Source organism: Ostrinia nubilalis, chromosome 16, assembly GCF_963855985.1.
Source record: "Ostrinia nubilalis chromosome 16, ilOstNubi1.1, whole genome shotgun sequence".
NCBI classification, from domain to species: domain Eukaryota; kingdom Metazoa; phylum Arthropoda; class Insecta; order Lepidoptera; family Crambidae; genus Ostrinia; species Ostrinia nubilalis.
In genome coordinates, this window is record NC_087103.1 from 11088403 (window position 1) to 11111209 (window position 22807).

Genomic DNA, 22807 nt, shown 5'->3' on the forward strand with positions numbered 1-22807 from the left:
AGAAGACTTAGAAGGCTTTCACTCAGACGCTTAATTCACCTAATGGATAGGATTTTTTTGGATGATAGGGAATAAAAAATGGAGCATAAAGATCCTAATGGGTCGCTGTGGACTACGCTTAGACCTAGCTTAGCTTAGGCCCTACATAAGATAACCCAGACAGCAGCAGCAGCTTTGTATCAGCCTTGGTTACTGGCAGTATATCAAGGGATTCGCGTATAGGATCAGGTGCAAGCAACCGACTCGAGTCTTCCCTTTACCCGACTGGTTGGGGGTGGACCAGAGTCGATAGCAAGATGGAGCCTACATGGACCGGTTTGCTCGTAGCTGCCGAGGCTTGCCTGGAAATGGTGAGATGTAAGTGCAAGAAGTAGTGCAGAAGCTGGTGCTGTCTGAAAAAAACAACTAAAACGGTCACAGCCGTAACCTTTGTACTAAAAATATCTCCCGTACTATGATTGTGAAACCTCATTTTCCTCACACTTACCTTTCCGTTAAATCACATTAAAATAATAATAATCATTAAGACGTTTAGACAAATTAAAGTTCTTTATTTAGTGCTTTCTTCTTATGATATTTTCAATATTAAAATGTATTTAAATTATTTTCAACCTTATGTCTCACACATAGAGTTCAAAATCAATTGACGAAAAAATACAAATCATGGTAGATTGATGTGCCAGCAACTCTAAATAAATTCTATAATAATAATTCTTGCTTGCTTATGAACCAAATAGTATGAATTCATGGATAAAATAAATATTTTTTTCCGATGCGCAATAAAATTCGCCCGCTGTGCCCTGAAGAAAAAATTTTTTTCACCTACTTTTTGCGAAAAAAGTACCATACAATGTTATATTTTTATAATCCTAATAAATATAGCTTTCAGGTCATATTTTTTTTATTAGATTATCTCCAGTGGTTTAAAAGTAAACGACGTTTATTTAAAAAAATACTTTTTGATTTTTGTGAATTTTACTCAATATTTCAATTTTTTTGTATGAAAAGGCAAAAAGATTGTTCTAGAAATGAATTCGCCATCCTTTAATTATCCGAAAATGATACCACACTTGCCCTAATACCCATAGTTTTGAAGATATGGGCCTTAAAGTGAAGCGCGGCGGAAGGAAACTTGCCCCCCCTCCCCCTGCTACCACAGGGGGGGCTCCCGATGTCTACCGACGGAAATCCACTCAGGAGCACCCAAAGAACCACTGTTGCAAAAATGAGCCTTCTATACCAAAGTGGAGGGGTTCTTGCACTAAATTCCCTACTAGTAGGGGTTGGTGACAAATGTATTCTACTCTGCCGTCACCACACGGCTTTTAATAGAACGATTTAACAAAACAATTTTATCTTAAAATTTTTTAATCGTGGTATTTTCGCGAAAAAAATAATTGAAAATCTAATTCGCGGCTGCCCATATCTTATTTTTTTTGGGTTTATATTTTACTAGCTTTTGCCCACGACTTCGCCCGCGTGGAATTCAGTTTGTCACAGCACAGATCACAAATTATAGCCTATATATTATTATTTAGAGATTGATGGTGAAAACGGGCAACAGTCTCATATATTTATAGTATTATATTAGGGGTAGTATTTAAACGAGTGACTGTAAATGTATGTTGTAAGTGTCAAAAATAATTTAATGTGGGCTAAAGAATTACTAAGTGAGCGACTGAGTGCGAGTGACGAAAAATCAAAATAACAGCAACTTACAAAAAAAAATTGAGTTCCTTAAAATACAAAATGAGAAGCTTCATAATATTTGAGCGACCTAATATTTGATTGAGTGTCAACGTTAGGTCCTGTATTTTTTTCAATATTTGGCAAATGCTTTTTTTATACTGAGCGGTATTTTTAACTTTAATGAAGTGTTTCGAATGCAAAAACTACTTTGAAAAATACTATTATGAGCAGCGTATTATGAGCCCAAATTTAAATAAAAAATGATCTTATGAAATAAATATTTGACGGAACACTATTCTAGTAGCGAAAAAAATAAATCATTAAAATTTAAGGGTAGGTAATCAAATGAAACAATGTATCACGAAAAATGAAATAAATTTGTATTTTCTTAAATCGAATCAACAAAATAAAATAAGTCGCTTCTCTCAACCCAAAAAAAAGTAATCTTATTAATAAGGTTCATTGATTGGTACCTATGAGGATTGAGGAGCTCTACCTACTCATCGTCACTGTATGATAGGTGCTGGCTTGGACTTAGCGGGCCGGCCTCATTTTCTTTTTTGTCCAATAGGTATCAGTTTTGCTTCCAGTGTGGCGGTGTTGTTAGTTTGAGCTGAATTGCTAGACCCAAAACGTGTTTGCATATACAATTATACATATTTTGTTAAAAATTCGGGACAGTCGCCCCGCCCCCATTCGAATTCGCGCGCTGTAACAATCTGTAGTTTTCATTAATAAAGCGTATCAAAATAAAAAACATGAGACCTCAAATATAATATCAGTAACCAATAATCATTAATAAAGCAGCTCACAAAACTTTGCTTAGTATTAACTTTTTTGTAGTTCGTTCAGTAAAACCTCAATTAGAAAAATCTAATGTATCTTCATATTAAAGTTGCCCTCTCTGTATTTCTAGTCGCTCACTTAGTAATTTAGTCGCCCGGATAGTATTTTTATGTCTGAAATGTAATAATCAAAACCCACATTTTGTAAGCTCGTTCTGGATTTTATTATTGATCAATATTCGTCGTTAGTTTGGTAAATTTTTCGCTTACTCAAATTCATACCGCTCAAGGTATTAAAACAGTATGCCATCATCAGTCGCAAAGTTTTTTTTTAGTCGCTCGTTTTATAATTCCCCTTATATTAGTAGGATTCTTTAGTAATATACTTAGGAGCAAAAGTACGGAATCATCCCCTTGTGTTCTGTTCCGAGCAATCATAAGAGAATGTCTATAAATGTATGTATGGTATTAATTAATTTAAAGTATATAATATATTATTTAAACTTACAATGTGGCGGACTTAATACCGGATGATATTACCTTTAAAATGGTACCATTTTTATTTATCTTCTATTAGTGATTTAGTTCTTACGATCGTTCATAACGAATAGGCTGATTCCATGCTTTTGCTCGCGAGTGTAGATGCTATTTTGCAACAAACACGTTTGTGTACCAAATACCTACCTGAGAAAATTGAGCAGGTAGTCTAATGCACAGATGGTGTAGTGTGATAGCAGAGGATAATACTATTTTTACTTTGATGTGCTAAGAACTTGTTATATTTTCCTGTGTAGGGAATTGGAAGGAAAACAATTTTAGACATGATTTTTCACTCTATATATTTAGTATAAGTAATGTGTATTGCTAAAATACTAATTTAAATAAAAAAATAAGTTATGTAACAAACAATATACACATGCGAATCCAAACCATAGCCAAAATGAGCACATAAATGTTTTAGACAATTTCCGAGAATCTTAAACTTTTACCTCTGTCTTAAAATATTATGCAATATTGCAATGTATCAAATAATGATATAGGTATAGGAAAACCTTAGTTAAAAATATGTGCATAAAATTACGTAACAACTTAAGATTAACGCTTTTTTGATTTGTGTTATGTCACATATCCTTAAAAAATAAACTCAAAAATGAGATGTAACATTAAAGTAGCTATATTACAATTTTTAACATAACCATGCATACAGTCATATCCTGGCTGCAGAGGTTAGTTAATTAAAAACTCTTTTAATTTGTCACTTACATTAAGATCAATATAATAATGTACAAAATATACATTATGTTATAACAATCTTTCAACAGTCTTATACTTTAGATACCTATACAGTATTGCACTTAAAACTCGTAACTAGAGTAGTATGTAGTTATCAATTTAATTACATAACTTGTTGAGATTATTACTAGCCGACATACAGTTTGGATAAAACTGGCACAGACTTGAGTGATCCTCATAGCACACCTAGTAACGAAATGTAAAAACTTTCTCAATCGATTCCTAAAATTACATTAAGTCTTAACAAAGGCTATAACTCTGTACAATTTGCTACGAGTTCATCTGTGGCATAAAATTAAAGTTTACATTTATAACAGTTTTCGGCTAGCAACCTACCAGCTGTATAAGCTGTTGCACGGTCGAACGATCCAGCAAACACAAATCGAAATCAAAAGTCTGAGTGGTCACTTCGTATTTGCCGGTCTCTGCTATGAGGTTCACAACGCGTTCCAGATCTTCGTTATTGTTGATGGTCATAATGCGCTTCTGCAGGTCCCGCAGCTGCCCCATGTACTCGGGGGAGAGGTCGCCGGGCTCCGCGTCCTCGCCGAGGCTGCTCGACACTCCGTTGTCCTGGACCTTGGTCTCGACGGACGCGGAGCCGCTGCTCTCGCCGCGCTCGTGCTCGTTGTTGGCGGGCGCCGAGTCCGAGGTCTTGGCCATTTTTCTATTCTCCGCTTCCTCCTCCTCGGCCGCTTTCCGTTTGCGCCTCTTTTCTTCCCTTTTCGACGACTTGTCTTTGTGTTTTTTAGATTTCTCCTTTTGCGGTGGAGGCGCTTCCACCACGGGCTCTATGACTTCAGGCTCGGGATCGGGTTCCGGCTCCGGGGTTGGTTCACGTTTGAGTGGCTCCGGTGACGGATTTTCAACTTTAACCTTGGTTTCTTCATCATCAGCTATTATGGAACATTCAGAATCAGAGTGACTGCTATGAACGTCTTCGATCCCCAGATGGGAAACCTTAACTATTCCACTCTTTGAACTACATTGTGACGCTGTATCAATAGATATTGGAGATCCTGGGTCTGGTAAAGGCCGTTCTTTAGGTATTGGAGTTTCTCTGCGCTCCACAACTTCAGGTTTTTCAATGGGCACTTCTCTATTCTTGTCATGTTTATGTTTTTTCTCCTTGCTAGACTCTTTATGTTTTTCTTTTGATTCATCACGTTTTTTGTCTTTCTTCTTATGTTTATGTTTACCAGATTCTTTCTCTTTTGATTTTTGACTTTCAGGTCTTTCTATATTTTCTGGTGGTGTCTTTCTAAGATTCTCAATTGAAAATTTGTTTACAGGTTTTTCAGGTTTGGATTGCTTTTCTTTCAGTTCTTTAACAGGAGGCGATTCTTTCGCTTGTTCTTTTTCTTTAGGAACTTCTCTTGGTTTTATTGATTCCTTGACAATTTCTTTTGGAGGTGGTTCAAAAGATAATTTTGGTGAATCTTTATTTTTATGACTTTCTTTTTCTTTTTTATGCTCTCTCTTCTCTTTCCTTTCTTTATCTCTGTCGTGACTTTTCTTTTCTTTCTTCTTTTTCTCTTTTACTTCTTTCTCTACTTTAATTTCTGATGGTTTTTCTTCAACTTTTTGTTTCTTATGTTCTACGCTTTCTGAAATATGCTTGGAGGGCTTGAACTCTTCTTTGAAGCTGGTTGCACTGCTGGAGCGAGGAGGAGGACTAGCTGCCTTCCTGACCGGGCTAAGACACCGCTTTTTAGCTGGTTCAGGTGAGGGTGGCCTTTCATTCGGTCTTTTAGCAACTTGAGGTTTTTCTTTGGGTCTTTCCTGATCCTTCGTGTGACTTTTTACCTTGTGGGCTTTCACTTTATCTTTTTCATCCTTAGTTTTACTTTTTTCAGGTTTTACTTCTTTGTGCTCATGCTTAGACTTTTTATCTGAACTTGACCGTTCCTTGTCTTTTTTATCTGGTTTAGGTAATGAAGTACTTGTTTCGATTTTCTTAGGATCGGGTGATACTTTAGGTGGCTTTAGTATCGGTGGACCAAATAGTTTTTCAAAACCACTAGTTCTATGTGGTAATTCATCTTTATGTTCTTTAGATTTATGCTTTTTGGGATTATCGGAAGACAGCTTTGGTTTGCTGGTGAGTTGTGGTTTTTCATCGCTAAACGAGTCTCTACTGCGGCTTTCTTGATCTGGATTTGTATAGTAGGCATTGTTAACAATAGGAATTCCTCCACCTTTTAATAGCTTCTTTTTGAATTCATCATTTGGATTTTGAAAAATATAACGATCTTTCAAAAATCCACATTGTTGTAAAGTAAAATCATAAGTAAACTTGATTTTCTTCGGTTCATCTTTATTTTTTAAGTATATTTCAATGGGAAATATAAATCCTGCATATCCTGATTCTTTGATAGAGAATGGTGGTTCCTTCACGACTGAAATAGAAATATTAAAAAATTAGTTTGTAAAAACAAATAAAATAAAGAAGAGTTTAATACTTGGTAAAAGTTTAAGGCTGTACTATCTGTTGGCAGTTTACATTAATATTATGAAATTAATTAACTACTATAGACACTATTAAATTGTACAGCTCAAATGATTAAGTAAATAACTCTATAAGATTTTGTAAAAATTCTAACTTGAATGAAACATAAACATTAATAAATTTGTACAGAATCTCACAAGATCTCTGTGATCTTCTGTATAATCTTAATTTTTCCATTCTAATAATGTGTAAAATAAACTTTTAAAAAATACCATCAACTTAGCATGGTCATTACTATTGTGAACAATAATTGTGATATTTTTAGTTTGTAAAATTAATTTAATTTACCTCTTCTGGGTTTGGGAAAAGTTTCGTGAAGATGAAATACGACTTTATCCACAAAGTGACTGATATCGGCTCCTTCTTGCCCGCGTACGAAAACTTCCCAGTCATGAGTGAATCCTTCAGGAGTTTTTTTGGACCGTAAAGAAGCTTCGTGTCCAATTTCAAAATTAACTTTTATCGCCGACATTATGAATCCAAATGCGATGCACAATAATCGTAATATTTACATCTCAAATCGTGCGATTTCTGGAGTAGGCAAAAATCAAACTTCTGACACCACTGATACACTTTTGTCCAAACGGTGTTACAATATATAAACAAAACATGCACTTTAAAGTTTGTATCACACAATTTATTTACCGGATCACTGATTTATGTAAGTAAATGAAAATAATCTTTTAGCGCCCTTGTTATTTTGGTCCGCCATATTCTGATCATCGACATTAATTTAGTTTTTTAAATCGCTTTCCTTTTTACTAATTTATTACGGCTTTGAGTTTTAGCAGTTAGAATAATAATGCTACGCCTAAGTGCACGATTTATTCTATAAACTGGCAACATTGAAAGAAATCAATCATGGACATAGACAAGTAAAAAAATTGATTATCAATTTTTGACAGTCGTTCAAATAGTACTCTGAATCACTGAATTTTGATTTGATTCAAAACTGTGCGAGCTGCAAGTTTTACTTGGAATAGATATTTTTATTCATTTCTAGTTTAAGTTACACAAAACGTAACTATGTCTGGCTTAATGTCAGCAATACTTCAACCATTAAGGTATATTTAGTCTCCAAGAATTGTTGAACATAACCTCCATTGACTAACATTGTTTTTAATATCATTAAATTATTCCAGGTTTGTCCGACAAAGTTTACAAGTTGCATCTAGTATGTCGGCTAATACTACCAGTTTAGTACAACCTGAATGCTTTTCGCTGTCGTCAATAAGAAACAAAGTTCGCTGTTACTTTCCTCGTCCCAACGAGGTCAGAAGAGTTCGTCGTCACGGCTGGAACGCTAGGATGTCAACCCCAAACGGACGCAAAATTATTATGAGAAGAATACTCAAAGGCAGATATGTTCTCAGTCATTAATTACCTTGTAGAAAAGTTGCAATCATTAATATTACAATAGATTATTAGATAAAATAATAAATTATAATTTGAAATTAATCGTTTTATTTTGAACATGTTTTAAATAATTACAAAGTTGTACTTATTTTCTAACTTCACTGAATGGTAAAAAATAAATAAAAAAGACTTCAGGCTAAACTATTTTTTTTTACACTACAGATTACAATAATAACATACATGAGCATTTGAGCATGATAACAAGTCTCAATACATAGAAAATATTCAGGATCCAGAGTTTATTTAGGGGATGTAATTTCTTGTATGCTTAATGAAATCTATTTTCAGAAATTTGTTTCAAATACTTTTATTCTTAAAATCCAACAATGTGATTTAACAGTAAAGGACTTACAACAAATTAGTTGAAGAAGTATTTTTGTTGGGAGTGCACAGAGTCTTCTGAGTTAGTTGGAGATTTAGCTGGTTTTAATAGATTGGAGACTTCTGAAACAACAAATGTTGTTAACTTTATGATGGCTAAATGTGCTGCCAGTTGCAAAACCAGGGCTCCAAATCCTTTGTATAGTCCTGCCACACCCTCTCGGGCAATGGTTGTGTGGTAGCAGTCCATGAAGCCCTCGTAGCCGGTGAGGATGGGTGTCACTGATGTGCCCGTGTCCAGGTTGTCAATTATAGTTCTTGTGCCCTGCGGGTGAATAAACATAAGTGTCTAGATCTAGTCAATTATAATAGAAACTAATCAACAAAAGTTAAGTTATATTAGTTACTAGCTGACCCGGCGAACTTTGTTCCGCCTTAATGGCAATAAATAAGCAGACTTTTTTTTAATTTCGAACGGGATAAAAAGTATCCTATGTCCTTCTCCTGGCTCTAAACTACCTCCCTGTCAATTTTCAGCTAAATCGGTTCAGCCGTTCTTGAGTTATAAGTGGAGTAACTAACACGACTTTCTTTTATATATATAGATTTCATCTCACCTGTATATGCAATCTATGAATGATCGTTTCCACTGGATAAAATAAGATCTCCATTGTTATGAATGAGAAAATATTGGCCTTCAAATTGATGTCTTCAATAAGTGGATTTTGAGAATTCTTATTATAATTCATATTGTATGAATCACTCAATTCATGTTTATTTCTTTGCTGGAACCTAATGATCTTTGCTGTGATACTTCTTAGTGCAACACTGGAATTTAGAAATTACATTTTAAATTGAATTTGTTAGTTCCTATGTCAAATTTAAAAGTACAGAAGTTTACATACTGTGCCAGATATTTTGAAACTCCTAGTGCAGCAGTGGGCAAGACTATAGCCCAAATTGGCAGCATTCTCCCTCTGCTGGGTGTTCCCCATTCCAGGATACGCAGGAATCCTTCCCTGAATACATCCAGCAATGCTGGCTTGTCACTTGCTATGTCACTCTGCACAGTTTCCACAAGGCTTGCTGAGTAGAATGGTGTGATGATTGCCACACTCACACTAAAATGGAACACATTTCAATAAATAATTAATAAATGTAATAAAAGAAATAAAATAATTTAAATAAGGTATAGATCTCACCATTTTAATGTAATGTGCTGCAGAAATTGTAACACAGAACCACATTTGTCAATCTCCCTGAAAATAAGTTAATTTTGTAAAAACTCTGTACTTCTTACATTATTTTACTCAAAAAGCTTTTTTTAGCATTTGTTTAGAAACTAATGATTAATCATGTCTGCAAAGATCCAAACATTTAAAACTAATCTTTACAAACTTACTTGGGCCACCCTGTTCCTTTGGCAACAACATCTTCCACAGCCAAGTTAAGTCCTTTCACAATGCAAGTGGAACCAATGCCCTTCCACAGAGTTGTAACATCCTGCCGTCGGTGCAGCCTCACCACAACCGGGAGTAAAGTGTATGGAACTATGTGATAACTTCTAAGACTGTTGTGGACCTGAAAATAAATTATATTATTTATAAGAACACAAACACGATTCTGTTAACTATTCTTCTTTTGTTCTTTACTTCTAACTATATTTATATTATTTATGAATATCTTACAAAATTCACGAACCTGGCATTGTCTTCGTAGAACAATAAATGGGTGGCTTAATAAGTTCTCAGTGATTAAACTCGCAACACTTATTGCAGTTGTGACATAGGCATTATTATCTAAAAAATAATAAAATATAGGTACTACACATAGCAAACACACTAATAAATTGCAGAAAAACCAACATTATGAAACTTGATTATGAATATACAAACAATTTTTCAAAGCAGTGTTTTTTTTACATTGAACGTATATGAATGATCTAATTCCAATTATTAATTAATTCATTTTCATTATATAAGATACCCCAATGAACACCCATCACTTTTTACCTTCTTCTGGTATATCATCCATGACTAAAGGAGGCCCCTGATATTCTTCAGTCACTGGTGTATGGTACCCGTATATTTGCTGGTAGCGGGTATCATACAAATCATTTGATTCTCTATTGGGATCCAAGCCGTACGGCCTGTTATAAGAACTGTAATCTCCGAAACCAGCCATTTCCAATCAAATGTTTAGCACATATTAACTACTAGACAATGAGAAATTATAAATACATAACTGCAATCGTAAAAAACTAATTAATTAGATGAAACCAAAATTGTACAAATCAAGGTACAATTTTCATAAAAGATTTGTTCTCGATGTCCAAGCTCATAATTATTCTGACATTTGTGACAGTACTGAAAAGATACGCCAATACCATTTTAGCAACGACCACGTTAGACCAATCACAATAAAGCAGTCGAGGTTAAATTTATTGAGGTCCAATGAAAACGCACCGCACCGACTGTCATTGCTGAAAAAAAAATGTGACTGAAAGAAAATGTCAAAATATTTTTTTTTACATAGTGTAGTAGTATGGTAACTTTTCCGGTATATTACCGGTATGATTCAGACTTCGGCCCATTTGAGGATTGATTTTTCAATTGATTACTGTTACCGCACTATTAGTCAGTGACATAGTCTGACAGCTGACTTTGAGTTTTGACGTGATTGACATTTTAGGATTGGGAGACATCGGCGCAATCGCAAAAGCAAAGCAAAATACCCTGGGCCAAGACGCATGTTCAAAAAGATTTAACACGGCCGACGAACCAGCAGCGAGTGAATATCGATTATAAAATAGGACAAAAGTTTGCTGCCCTCAAAAATGAGGCTAACGTTTAAAGTTGATATTTGATTTATGGAGTTTTTAATCATGATACGGAAGGCTTTGCTCTGTTTGACGACCTTACACATATACAGTGAGTGTCTTATGTAGATATATTATGTGTGCCATTGGTGTATGGTGTTGTGGTCTAGTTGCTGTGATTGGCATTGTGTCTGTGGTTTCAGGGGTGTCGGCGCAGGGCGATTGCACGGACTTTCGTGGGAGGTTGATATCGCACGGGCTCCACTATGTGCCTGGCCCAGACACCTGCACGCTCTGTGTCTGTGACAATGGCATCCCCAAGGTCTGCAAAGCAGTACTGTGCTCTCCACCCCAGGTAAGTCTTGTTGATGATACAAAATGATATTCAAAACACTGTTCTGGAACTGTGTAAAAGAGAAGGGCTGCCCTATAAGAATCTTACTAGAATGAACCTATTAACCTTTTACTTTATCCCAGTCAGTTATTTTTATATTTGATACTTGTTAAGGTAATGTTACTATGGTTTCCAAAATGTAGTGTTATTTTAATATTTATTTGACTGATATCTCCACTTCGCCTGCCTTATTTTTTATCTTAATCAAAATAACAAATAGCATAGTAAAATTAATAAAATAAAACTTAAGAAAGTTAGTTGTTGTCTAATTAAAACTAAAAAAATATTTGTAAGTGCTTTGAGCCTGAAAAAAATACTTCTTGTTCATGGTAGTGGAAAACCAGGCTGTGAGAAAAACATTATAGTAATAATCATTTATGTTTAATAGGTCCTTATAAAAAATGTAATTATAGTTTTATAAGGACTTATTAACAGGTCTTTCTAGTTATATTTTACCACCATCAAGTACCACTTTGGAAAGTATTATGATTGAATAGGTATTGATAAAATTTTGATGACATGCTATTGTAAACAAAGAACACATAGACTGATAAGATTCTGTGTACATAAAGAAATGACTTCCTGGAATATGTAGATCATGTGTATTAGTTATTTAGATATCATATCATTTAACAAACTCAAGTTTTTCCCACACCTCTGGCCTATCAGAAATGGAGTGATTGTGATTCTTTTGTCCACTAAATTATTCTTCCCACTGGCCTTGACTTTATCTTTGGTGTGTAAATCATATGAACAAGTTAAGATAAGAAATTAAAATAAAATTAAGAAAAATTGTAGACTTTACTTTAACTTTTAAAGTGCTATTCTGAAAACCAATAAAAATAAAAAGTTAAATAGATTATAAAATAAATAATACATAAGCATGGATACTTTTGTCTAGTTAAAATCTAATAAGAATCATATTTAGGTACTAATAATTTGTTTATTAGAGATTTTTGCAAAGTGTAATCATTATACCTAAAATTATTTTTGAATGTTACAGTACTGTAAGTTTTAATGGACATGAGCAGAGACTTCTCTGGTCATTTAAGTGAAGTGTATATTTCGATCAATAGATGGCTTTGTGCCGCGTTGAATCGCGGTGCTGAAAGTGTTATCTGTTGCAGGACTGCCGGTCGTTTCGCGTGGGACACACGTGCTGCGAGTTCATCTGCTTAGACGACGTGGTGAAGCCTTCGGAGGGCGCGGAGGCGAATGTTCGCGTGGCGGCGGGTGGCGCGGCCGGCGCGGTGCTTCTCACCGTCGCGCTGGTCGTGTACCGCGTGCGCCGCCAGAAGCGCCGCCGCCCGCCGCACGCCGACGACCAGCGGAGCCTCACTAGCATCGGGTGAGTCGCACTAGTGGACGAGCGAAGCCGGCGGAGGGCGCGGCGGCGAACGTTCGCGTCGCGTTCGTCGTGTACCGCGTGCGCCGCCAGAAGCGCCGCCGCCCGCCGCACGCCGACGACCAGCGGAGCCTCACTAGCATCGGGTGAGTCGCACTAGTGGACGAGCGAAGCCGGCGGAGGGCGCGGCGGCGAACGTTCGCGTCGCGTTCGTCGTGTACCGCGTGCGCCGCCTGAAGCGCCGCCGCCCGCCGCACGCCGACGACCAGCGGAGCCTCACTAGCATCGGGTGAGTCGCACTAGTGGACGAGCGAAGCCGGCGGAGGGCGCGGCGGCGAACGTTCGCGTCGCGTTCGTCGTGTACCGCGTGCGCCGCCTGAAGCGCCGCCGCCCGCCGCACGCCGACGACCAGCGGAGCCTCACTAGCATCGGGTGAGTCGCACTAGTGGACGAGCGAAGCTGGCGGAGGGCGCGGCGGCGAACGTTCGCGTCGCGTTCGTCGTGTACCGCGTGCGCCGCCTGAAGCGCCGCCGCCCGCCGCACGCCGACGACCAGCGGAGCCTCACTAGCATCGGGTGAGTCGCACTAGTGGACGAGCGAAGCCGGCGGAGGGCGCGGCGGCGAACGTTCGCGTCGCGTTCGTCGTGTACCGCGTGCGCCGCCTGAAGCTCCGCCGCCCGCCGCACGCCGACGACCAGCGGAGCCTCACTAGCATCGGGTGAGTCGCACTAGTGGACGAGCGAAGCCGGCGGAGGGCGCGGCGGCGAACGTTCGCGTCGCGTTCGTCGTGTACCGCGTGCGCCGCCTGAAGCGCCGCCGCCCGCCGCACGCCGACGACCAGCGGAGCCTCACTAGCATCGGGTGAGTCGCACTAGTGGACGAGCGAAGCCGGCGGAGGGCGCGGCGGCGAACGTTCGCGTCGCGTTCGTCGTGTACCGCGTGCGCCGCCTGAAGCGCCGCCGCCCGCCGCACGCCGACGACCAGCGGAGCCTCACTAGCATCGGGTGAGTCGCACTAGTGGACGAGCGAAGCCGGCGGAGGGCGCGGCGGCGAACGTTCGCGTCGCGTTCGTCGTGTACCGCGTGCGCCGCCTGAAGCTCCGCCGCCCGCCGCACGCCGACGACCAGCGGAGCCTCACTAGCATCGGGTGAGTCGCACTAGTGGACGAGCGAAGCCGGCGGAGGGCGCGGCGGCGAACGTTCGCGTCGCGTTCGTCGTGTACCGCGTGCGCCGCCTGAAGCGCCGCCGCCCGCCGCACGCCGACGACCAGCGGAGCCTCACTAGCATCGGGTGAGTCGCACTAGTGGACGAGCGAAGCCGGCGGAGGGCGCGGCGGCGAACGTTCGCGTCGCGTTCGTCGTGTACCGCGTGCGCCGCCTGAAGCGCCGCCGCCCGCCGCACGCCGACGACCAGCGGAGCCTCACTAGCATCGGGTGAGTCGCACTAGTGGACGAGCGAAGCCGGCGGAGGGCGCGGCGGCGAACGTTCGCGTCGCGTTCGTCGTGTACCGCGTGCGCCGCCTGAAGCGCCGCCGCCCGCCGCACGCCGACGACCAGCGGAGCCTCACTAGCATCGGGTGAGTCGCACTAGTGGACGAGCGAAGCCGGCGGTGGGCGTGGAGGCGAACGTTCGCGTGGCTAATTTAGAGCTAATGTCAATCAATATGCGCCACAAAATTACTTCGTCACATTTCTGTTTTCGAAAGTAAATTCGTCACGAGACATATTATGTATGTTCAGTGCGACGAATTTACGCATGCTTTTTTCCTATGAAAGCCAACTGGCTGTGGCAAATCGACATAACACCTAGACAGACTGTTTAGTTTAGGTAAATATTATGAGAGCTTGAAAGCAACTCGAAAGATTTGGCCAATTTATTTTCTTATTGCATTCGTAATTTTGTGGACAGGTTCATATGAATAATAGAAAATACATAAAAAATAGCAGGAAGCTTAAATTGTTTTCTGTGCAGGATAGATCCAAATAGCATACTGCAAAACTTGTGTTATATTTTTCAATATCTGATAATCCATTGAAAATCTTTTTTTGGGTTATCAACCATACTTAATCTGGGAGCTTTACTTCTTTTGATTACAAAATTTTAACATTGATACTTACTGATGAAATGTAAAGAATTTGTAAAAGTATTTACTTTTTAATATTTAACTTTCTATAATATTTGCTTTGGTGAGTTACAAAATAAAAATCGGTAAAAAAATGAATTTGATCTTGGAGACTTTGTTAGTAGGGTTAGTAGCAATGTATCAAATAAGTCAGGTATAAATTACTTTTTTCAGCTACATAAGTGGCAGCATGGGCTACATGAGTGGCACCTGTGAGACAGCTTTGGCGGCTTGGAAGCCCCCGGGCAACTACCTGCCCCGGGGCGAAGCGCCGCCGCCCTACGACGAGGCCGTCGCCCAGTGCCGCCCAGACCAAATCAGGTTAGTAGAAACGTACATACGGGACTAATCCCACCTCTAGTTCCCACCGCTGCAACTCCTGTGTAGCCAGGTTCTACAGCTTGACCGCCAATAAAAACCCAACCAGTGAAGGTCAAGTTTGTCCCGGGGGAAAGTACCTACATGCGGGACCAAATCCTATTCCATCTTTGTGACCTTGTTTAGATAATAAAAGCTTGGTATTATTAATTTAAGTTTCTGTATGTTATGACGAAAAGTAAGAAATAGCTGTCCTCCGCCTACAAGTAAAAAATATTAATGTGAGTAGATACATCGAAATCTAATAAAACTAAATACAAATTAGTAAAGGACTACTAATGACACATGAAATTTAACGAGGTAGATCCAGGTTAATCTCTTTAAACCTTTTGGTATAGATTTGTAAATCTAATGAATCAGTCCTATCATCTTTACTTACAGGATTATAATATCTACCTGATAACACAATATCAAATAGGTATTGGGAAAGGCTGGGAATATTTTAAATTTTTTGAACATGATTTTACATTAGAGGTAAAACGAAGGGTAACTAACTAGCATTTTTAGAGAAAAATGTTTTTTAAGATCGTAATAACACTAGATTCGAATCAGGCTACCGCTAATAGCGTCGTAAACAGTATGCCATCAATAATGCCTCGGCCGTTTAATATGTACAATTTGTTAGTCATTGTGAGTTTCTTGTGGCATCTTTTCTCGATACTGGTCCGATTATCCTGAAGCATTAGTAGGGTTTATATTAAAGTTATGGTGGGATATGAAATGGTGTTCTTGTAGCCTATACACCCAAGTGGTTCCATAAGACCGTCCTCAACTGATTCCTACTCGTTCTACGGGTATCTGGTGGTTTAAAGGCCAACGTTCTAATAATGATTGTATGGTGTGCGTAGAATGGGAAACGAAACGCCGTACCACCGCACGTACCCGACGACTATGGAGGCGCTGACGCGGCCCGAGGAGCCCGCGTGCGCCACACACGCCTACGTCAGCGTGCCGCGCCCGCTGCACCAGGCGCTGCAGCAGGTACCTACGAGACCACATGTATGTAAGGACGGCGACAGATCATGGAGGCCCGAGGAGCCCGCGTGCGCCACGCACGCCTACGTCAGCGTGCCGCGCCCGCTGCACCAGGCGCTGCAGCAGGTACCTACGAGACCACATGTATGTAAGGACGGCGACAGATCATGGAGGCCCGAGGAGCCCGCGTGCGCCACGCACGCCTACGTCAGCGTGCCGCGCCCGCTGCACCAGGCGCTGCAGCAGGTACCTACGGGACCACATGTATGTAAGGACGGCGACAGATCATGGAGGCGCTGACGCGGTACTTACCACCCCTGGGGCTATAAACAGCGTTTTTTTCGATGCCCGTTTTTTTTGTAATGAGGGCTATCGTTTTAGCGCTCACCAGTTAGCGCCACTGTAGAGTAAGGTCCTGTCACTTGCTAGTAGCGAAGACAGTGGCACCAACTTGTGAGCGCTAAAGTGGTAGGAGGACTATCGCATTTGCACTCATCAAAATGGCGCCACTGTAGAGTAAGGTCCTGTCAATCGCCAGGGGTGCCAACTGTTAAGTATAAAAACGATAGCCCTCATTGGAACGCATCGTGCAGAAAGAATAAAGCCTTGTTCGCATTAGTCGAGTAATTAAGTAGAGTAACTCGCCTTTAGTAACTAAACTACTCGCTACACCGAAAAATCGTTCTGTTACTGACCAAAAAAGTGACGCATGGTGGGAGGTGCCCCTCGCTGGTCATAATATAACGAAATGGATTAGCTCAACGATTTGGTAACCTACTGGTCTAAAGTTTTGGTGTTCGGACATGTTAGTACTACATGTTAGATAGTTACTCGTTACTCGACTAAATTATTCGACTATTGCAAACAAGGCTTAGAAATACAATGAAGAACGTCACTTATTTTGATTTTTATCGTACAAGTTACTGTACTTACTGTATTAAATACGATAAAGTCGCCGGACCTCATTATGTCTTATACTTTTCCGTTCCCCCGCCAGATGGCCAACACGCAGACGTGCTACAACGCGCCGCTGCTGCAGCCGGCGCACGCGCCCGAGCCGCCGCCGCCGCACCACCCTCTCGCCCCCAACGGAGGTAACTAACCACAGAATAATGTCTACTCTATGTCGTCAACAATATGGTGTAATTTAGCTTGTATCTTTACATGTCAGTGATCGGTACTGTGCTGATGCGATAGAGATATACACCGCGCGTGTTTTGTTTTCAATGTGTAACAGGGCCCCGATTACGTTAAAAATGTTCATCTTCAACGTGCCCGAACCACGAACGAACATCAGCTGTTTTGACAAATCCGTATCGTGGTGTCGTTTTGACAGGTAGTTGAAACGAAGCATAGACGTAAACAGGCCCGGCCGACTTTGTAGGCAGCGCCGTGGACTTTATTAGGTGGGCTGCTAAGTGTGTTCCCCGATCCAAAAAAAAATGTAATAAGGATTTTCTCAAACGACAACACTTAAGTCATTTGTCAGTTTGTCGGTGATTAATTTGTCACAACTTTCAAAATATAAAAACGGCTATTCAAAGATTTTCGTGTTAATCTTTATCTATTGTGATAATAATGTTTTATCATCCTGTTGGAGATATTGTCTAGTGTGATTGTGAGATACAGACTCAGTAGTGCTCTAGTAGGTATTTAAGTTTGGAGACAGTGACTTTTTATCTAGTGTTTTAGTTTAAGTCACGAGACATCATATTTAATAAAGAGAATAATGTGTTTCTAATTGTTTTGAGTATCATTTTCTTCATCTTATTGACGGGCGTAGTTACCTCTGAAAAGTTTTTGCATTAATTAAAAATAATGGTAGAACATAAAATCAATGACATAATATTATGTCATTGATTTTATGTCATGATAATAAGTTAGTACCAAAGTCACTCACTAGATGGCGTTAAGAAAAGTCCAGTTTTTTTTTAGGGAGTCGCCGTTCTTCTCGTCAGAGTAAATATATTCTTTGGACGTAAACGTAAAGCGAAATATCTCATGTAACAATGAAAATACTAGGAAGGTACCTCCATTACCGTGGTACCGAATTTGCACCTCAGCTGGAATGAAAAACGGAGCGCAACTGGAGAAGAAGCGAACCATGAAAAGTTTTTCAAGAATGTGCATAAAAATCAGCTAGCAGATTAATGGTTGAGTCCGCCCCACGCGTTTTTCCCGCAAGCGGTAAACCACCAAACCGCGAGGCCGCCCGAAACGTATACGCGGGAAAAAGCCGCAGTGCGGACGCTTGCATTAAGTTAAAAACCGCGGCGGTTTAGCCGTAATGCGGACTCGGCTTTATAGTTAATAAACAACATTGTATTTTATTTCAGTGATCGGCTTCCCGAGCGCGATCCGGCTGACGGGATCTCTAGGCGCCATCAGCAACCGCGCGCTGCTGAGCGTGGCGGCGCGCGAGCCCGAGCACGAGCGCCCGCACAACGTGCCCGGCTTCTACACCAGCAACGTGCACACCTCGCTGTCAGTCGCTCGCGTCTCTAGTGTCACATTGACAGCCGCTGACAGGTCGCTGGGCGCCATCAGCAACCGCGCGCTGCTGAGCGTGGCGGCGCGCGAGCCCGAGCACGAGCGCCCGCACAACGTGCCCGGCTTCTACACCAGCAACGTGCACACCTCGCTGTCAGTCGCTCGCGTCTCTAGTGTCACATTGACAGCCGCTGACAGGTCGCTGGGCGCCATCAGCAACCGCGCGCTGCTGAGCGTGGCGGCGCGCGAGCCCGAGCACGAGCGCCCGCACAACGTGCCCGGCTTCTACACCAGCAACGTGCACACCTCGCTGTCAGTCGCTCGCGTCTCTAGTGTCACATTGACAGCCGCTGACAGGTCGCTGGGCGCCATCAGCAACCGCGCGCTGCTGAGCGTGGCGGCGCGCGAGCCCGAGCACGAGCGCCCGCACAACGTGCCCGGCTTCTACACCAGCAACGTGCACACCTCGCTGTCAGTCGCTCGCGTCTCTAGTGTCACATTGACAGCCGCTGACAGGTCGCTGGGCGCCATCAGCAACCGCGCGCTGCTGAGCGTGGCGGCGCGCGAGCCCGAGCACGAGCGCCCGCACAACGTGCCCGGCTTCTACACCAGCAACGTGCACACCTCGCTGTCAGTCGCTCGCGTCTCTAGTGTCACATTGACAGCCGCTGACAGGTCGCTGGGCGCCATCAGCAACCGCGCGCTGCTGAGCGTGGCGGCGCGCGAGCCCGAGCACGAGCGCCCGCACAACGTGCCCGGCTTCTACACCAGCAACGTGCACACCTCGCTGTCAGTCATATATCTAGATGACATGACATTGACATGTCGATGACATTAAAATTTGATGAATTTGTATGCGCGATGCGTTTTGCAGTCGGGTCTAAACGATCGCAGCCGCTTCATCTATGATCCGCACTGTCGATTAGGGCAGTCAGTGAAAACTCCCTGAAATGTTTAATTTATTAGTCATTTAACTATGAATTTGTTTGGAACAGGCACCGCACGATCCCCCGAATATCGACGGCCGCCGACACGAGCGCGTTCGAGGCGTGCTTCTCCCGCGGCGACCGCGCGCTGCACGCGGAGGTGCGGCGCTCCTTCCACCGCGCTGATCGCGAGCGCGATCGCGAGCACGCTCGCGAGCATCCGCGCGACACTGGCCGCAGTATGCCGCGAAATCTCAACTTGGCAGAGCGGGTGCCCGACCCGCCGCCGCTCGACCAGTGAGTGTCTAGCTCTAGATAGATCTTCCGTTCATAGGATGCCCATAGGATTCTCACGGTGATTTCCAAATTAGCCGATTGGCAGTGGCCTACTTCCAGTGCTTTCTCGCAACCTTTTGACCTTACATTTGTTAACGTTGTGAGTGGACGACCTAAGCTGGTCTTGCCGGTATGTGACCTCCATTTAAGGACGTACACTGGTGGACAAAGCATCAAGGTGCTTCCCGCGACCTTTACTAAATCGTTGGTCCACTGGTACACTGAGTGACCCCTTACCGTCCCGTGGATATCGACTGCAACTGCCACGAGTGCGCTGGAATTCTTTATCAATTAATCTATCAGAATTTGTATTTGTTTTTCTAAGGTTATGTGGAAGCACCTTGCAGCTTTATGGTCCTCCGAACCGGATAGATCTTCGTTTGTTTTTCAACCAATGTCCAATCTCGTCGTCATCATTCGTCGTCATTGTAATTTCAGCCACAGTATTCCCATTGCAGCACATAGGCATGCCTCAATGATTTCCATATCAACTTCAAATAGTTCGTGACATCCAAAGTAGCCAATACGTTTGCAACACGTATTTGGTACAATGAGGGTTTTCGCGATTAAAAAATCCGCCAGATGGCAATACGTAGACGGGAGGTCCAAATGCTGCATGATTGGTTATTTTTGACATGAAATTGACAGATATGTCAAAATCCACCAATCATGCAGCATTTGGACCTCCCGTCTACGTATTGCCATCTGGCGGATTTTTCAATCGCGAAAACCCTAATTGGAATAAGGTTTGTTATCAACTTTTTGGCCACTTTGGGTGTCACGAATTATTTGACGCTGTCTGTATCACGTGCCATATTAAATTAAAAATTAAAATTAAAATTCATAAAATTCATTTATTTTTGCAAATAGGCTTTTAGAAAGCACTTTTACACGTCCCAATATTAACCCTACCACTGCTTCGGGACAATAAATGGGCCAGTGCTGAGAAGAAGCAGCGCAAGAAACTCAGTCACTATTGTCAGCCTCCTTTTCAAGGGTTTACAGTCTTTAAAATATACGAAATATTATAGTCATAAGTATTGATGCGAGCTAGGTAGTTAAACATTCCAAACATTTTTATCTTTTATATAATCATCAACTTTATAGTAGCCCTTTTTCACCCTTTCACGCATATGGGACACATTTGTCCCCGCATAGTTTTTACGATTTACAGTAATACTAGTTAAGTTAAACCCTTTGTAGTTTGATATTCTTAAATTTTATTATTATCTTTTATGATTATGCGCTATAAATAATGAAAAACGCGATTCCTTGTGTAAAAAAATACTGGCACAAAATGTGAAAAAAATATTTGTTAGACGTCAAAATTAAAAAATATTTTAATATTACTTAGCGGCTGTTTGGCCATTATTTTTCTTCCGATTTACATTCACTAATAAGTATAATTATCGTTTTATTACATATTTTCCATTTTCTTCGTATGTATAATGAATATTATGTAGAAATCTGTATTGGGACACGGGTGTTCCTATGTGCGTCAAAGGCAACTTGGTTCTTACTAAGGATATTGTTTGCCTCGTTATAATTTGTATGTTTATATTGATGTTTTATTTATAGTTCATACATATTTTTTGTAAATCATTTGTCTTCAAATGACTTTTAGAAATTTCGCTCAGGAAAGACGAATTTTAGAAGTCATGATGACTGAAAATAGTGACAACGAGGATGGTTTTCTCCCTGATGAAAGGGTGTCTACTGCTGTACAGAGGCTTCCCTGAGGATTTTCACAACAATCGTTCCTGTGCTGCTCGTATACATGAATGTACATGAGCAGCACAGGAACATGAGGCCTGCCACACTGCGTCTTCCTATACGTGGGTGCCACTCGAGAAATTTTCTGCCCAAACGGCCATCACTTCTGCGAGCTATGTGCCCTGCCCATTGCCGCGAAAGTTTGGTAATTATGCGGGCTATGTCTGTTACTTTGAGTCTCCTGCGGACTTCCTCATCACCCTTTGGGTGACTTTGAGCCTTCTCATAAGGCCCATAGTGAAGGAACACGTCTCCGTTCCGTGCGTCATCGCCGCCAAGCCAAAACACATTGGTCAAAGACTTTCAGTCAAAGGTCTTGAGACACTGCGGTATTTTGGGAAAAAGATGTCGCGAAGCCTCTCGGATGGTGTCCCCCCCAAGTAAGATTCAACGATTGTAGTCACGGCACGGCTGAGACCTTGGAAGACCTAGAATCAATGCTCTATGGCCTCAGTACAGGCTTTCAATAAATGGGATTCAAAATAAACATGGACAACACGAAAAAATTATGTCAAATATCCGTGTTACACGCACTCCTCTGCACGCTGGAGACTCTACACTCAAAGTTGTTCTTGAAACAAACAGTTTAATTAGGTAGGTCTAACTTCAAGAAAGAGGTCTATGATGAGATGAGGATCAAATATAAAAATACGTAAGATATGATGCTATCTATTTTAAATTTCTTATTATAAATATTAAAAATAAGCTTATTGATTAAATTTGATGTGCATTTTTAGTGTGATTTGTATTTATTTTGCAATAAAAGCGTCGAAGTATTTTATTTTCAATATATGAGGGAATGTATACCTTAACGCATATAGGGACATATGTGTCCCCGACTGAAAAACACTGAAATACATAGCACTTATATTTTCTGTACTACTTTTATGTTAAATTACACTAAAATAAATAGATATAACTAAAGAAAAAAGAATTTTATGGTTTGGAATAGTTATAAGCGTGTAAGGGTAGGTGCAAATATTTGCGCAGGTCCCTCGTCCGTTTAGCGGGCGGTCGCTCCCGCGCGCACAGCGAGGAGCACAACGTGGGCGCGGAGCCGCCGCCGCCCGCCGACGTGCCCGCCACCGCGCCCGCCGCGCTCGCGCCCGCCGCGCCCGCGCCGCCGCCGCACGCCACGCTGCCGCTCACCGTCGATAAGGTCAGCCACCTTGTACCAGCACGATCGTTCATCCTGCTGCACCGTCAGCATCGACCGCCGGGCGACCAATGACGGGCG

At 41.7% G+C, this 22807-nt stretch overlaps 5 protein-coding genes across 5 annotated transcripts; 3 read left to right on the forward strand and 2 right to left on the reverse strand.

The window, feature by feature from the left end:
* Window positions 1-3296: 3296 nt before the first annotated feature.
* Window positions 3297-6993, reverse strand: LOC135079390 (protein AF-9). Its single transcript, XM_063974044.1, has 2 exons — window positions 6565-6993; window positions 3297-6166 (listed from the first exon to the last, which is right to left on the reverse strand). The coding sequence occupies exons 1-2, from the start codon at window positions 6746-6748 to the stop codon at window positions 4092-4094; spliced, it is 2259 nt and encodes a 752-aa protein (XP_063830114.1). The 5' UTR covers window positions 6749-6993; the 3' UTR covers window positions 3297-4091.
* Window positions 6994-7186: 193 nt separating this feature from the next.
* LOC135079392 (large ribosomal subunit protein bL34m) lies at window positions 7187-7730 on the forward strand. Its single transcript, XM_063974047.1, has 2 exons — window positions 7187-7340; window positions 7419-7730. Exons 1-2 carry the CDS (start codon window positions 7303-7305, stop codon window positions 7654-7656), a joined length of 276 nt encoding a protein of 91 aa, XP_063830117.1. The 5' UTR covers window positions 7187-7302; the 3' UTR covers window positions 7657-7730.
* LOC135079391 (mitochondrial outer membrane protein SLC25A46-like) lies at window positions 7724-10355 on the reverse strand. Its single transcript, XM_063974046.1, has 7 exons — window positions 10026-10355; window positions 9715-9812; window positions 9416-9594; window positions 9216-9272; window positions 8919-9134; window positions 8631-8841; window positions 7724-8338 (listed from the first exon to the last, which is right to left on the reverse strand). Exons 1-7 carry the CDS (start codon window positions 10195-10197, stop codon window positions 8051-8053), a joined length of 1221 nt encoding a protein of 406 aa, XP_063830116.1. The 5' UTR covers window positions 10198-10355; the 3' UTR covers window positions 7724-8050.
* Window positions 10356-10686: 331 nt separating this feature from the next.
* On the forward strand, window positions 10687-12722 carry LOC135079152 (integral membrane protein DGCR2/IDD). The gene is made up of 3 exons (XM_063973739.1): window positions 10687-10943; window positions 11035-11186; window positions 12353-12722. The coding sequence occupies exons 1-3, from the start codon at window positions 10883-10885 to the stop codon at window positions 12575-12577; spliced, it is 438 nt and encodes a 145-aa protein (XP_063829809.1). The 5' UTR covers window positions 10687-10882; the 3' UTR covers window positions 12578-12722.
* Window positions 12723-14090: 1368 nt separating this feature from the next.
* On the forward strand, window positions 14091-22801 carry LOC135079546 (uncharacterized). The gene is made up of 7 exons (XM_063974198.1): window positions 14091-14146; window positions 14867-15013; window positions 15919-16291; window positions 17043-17139; window positions 18382-19324; window positions 19531-19758; window positions 22561-22801. Exons 2-7 carry the CDS (start codon window positions 14883-14885, stop codon window positions 22799-22801), a joined length of 2013 nt encoding a protein of 670 aa, XP_063830268.1. The 5' UTR covers window positions 14091-14146; window positions 14867-14882.
* Window positions 22802-22807: the final 6 nt, after the last annotated feature.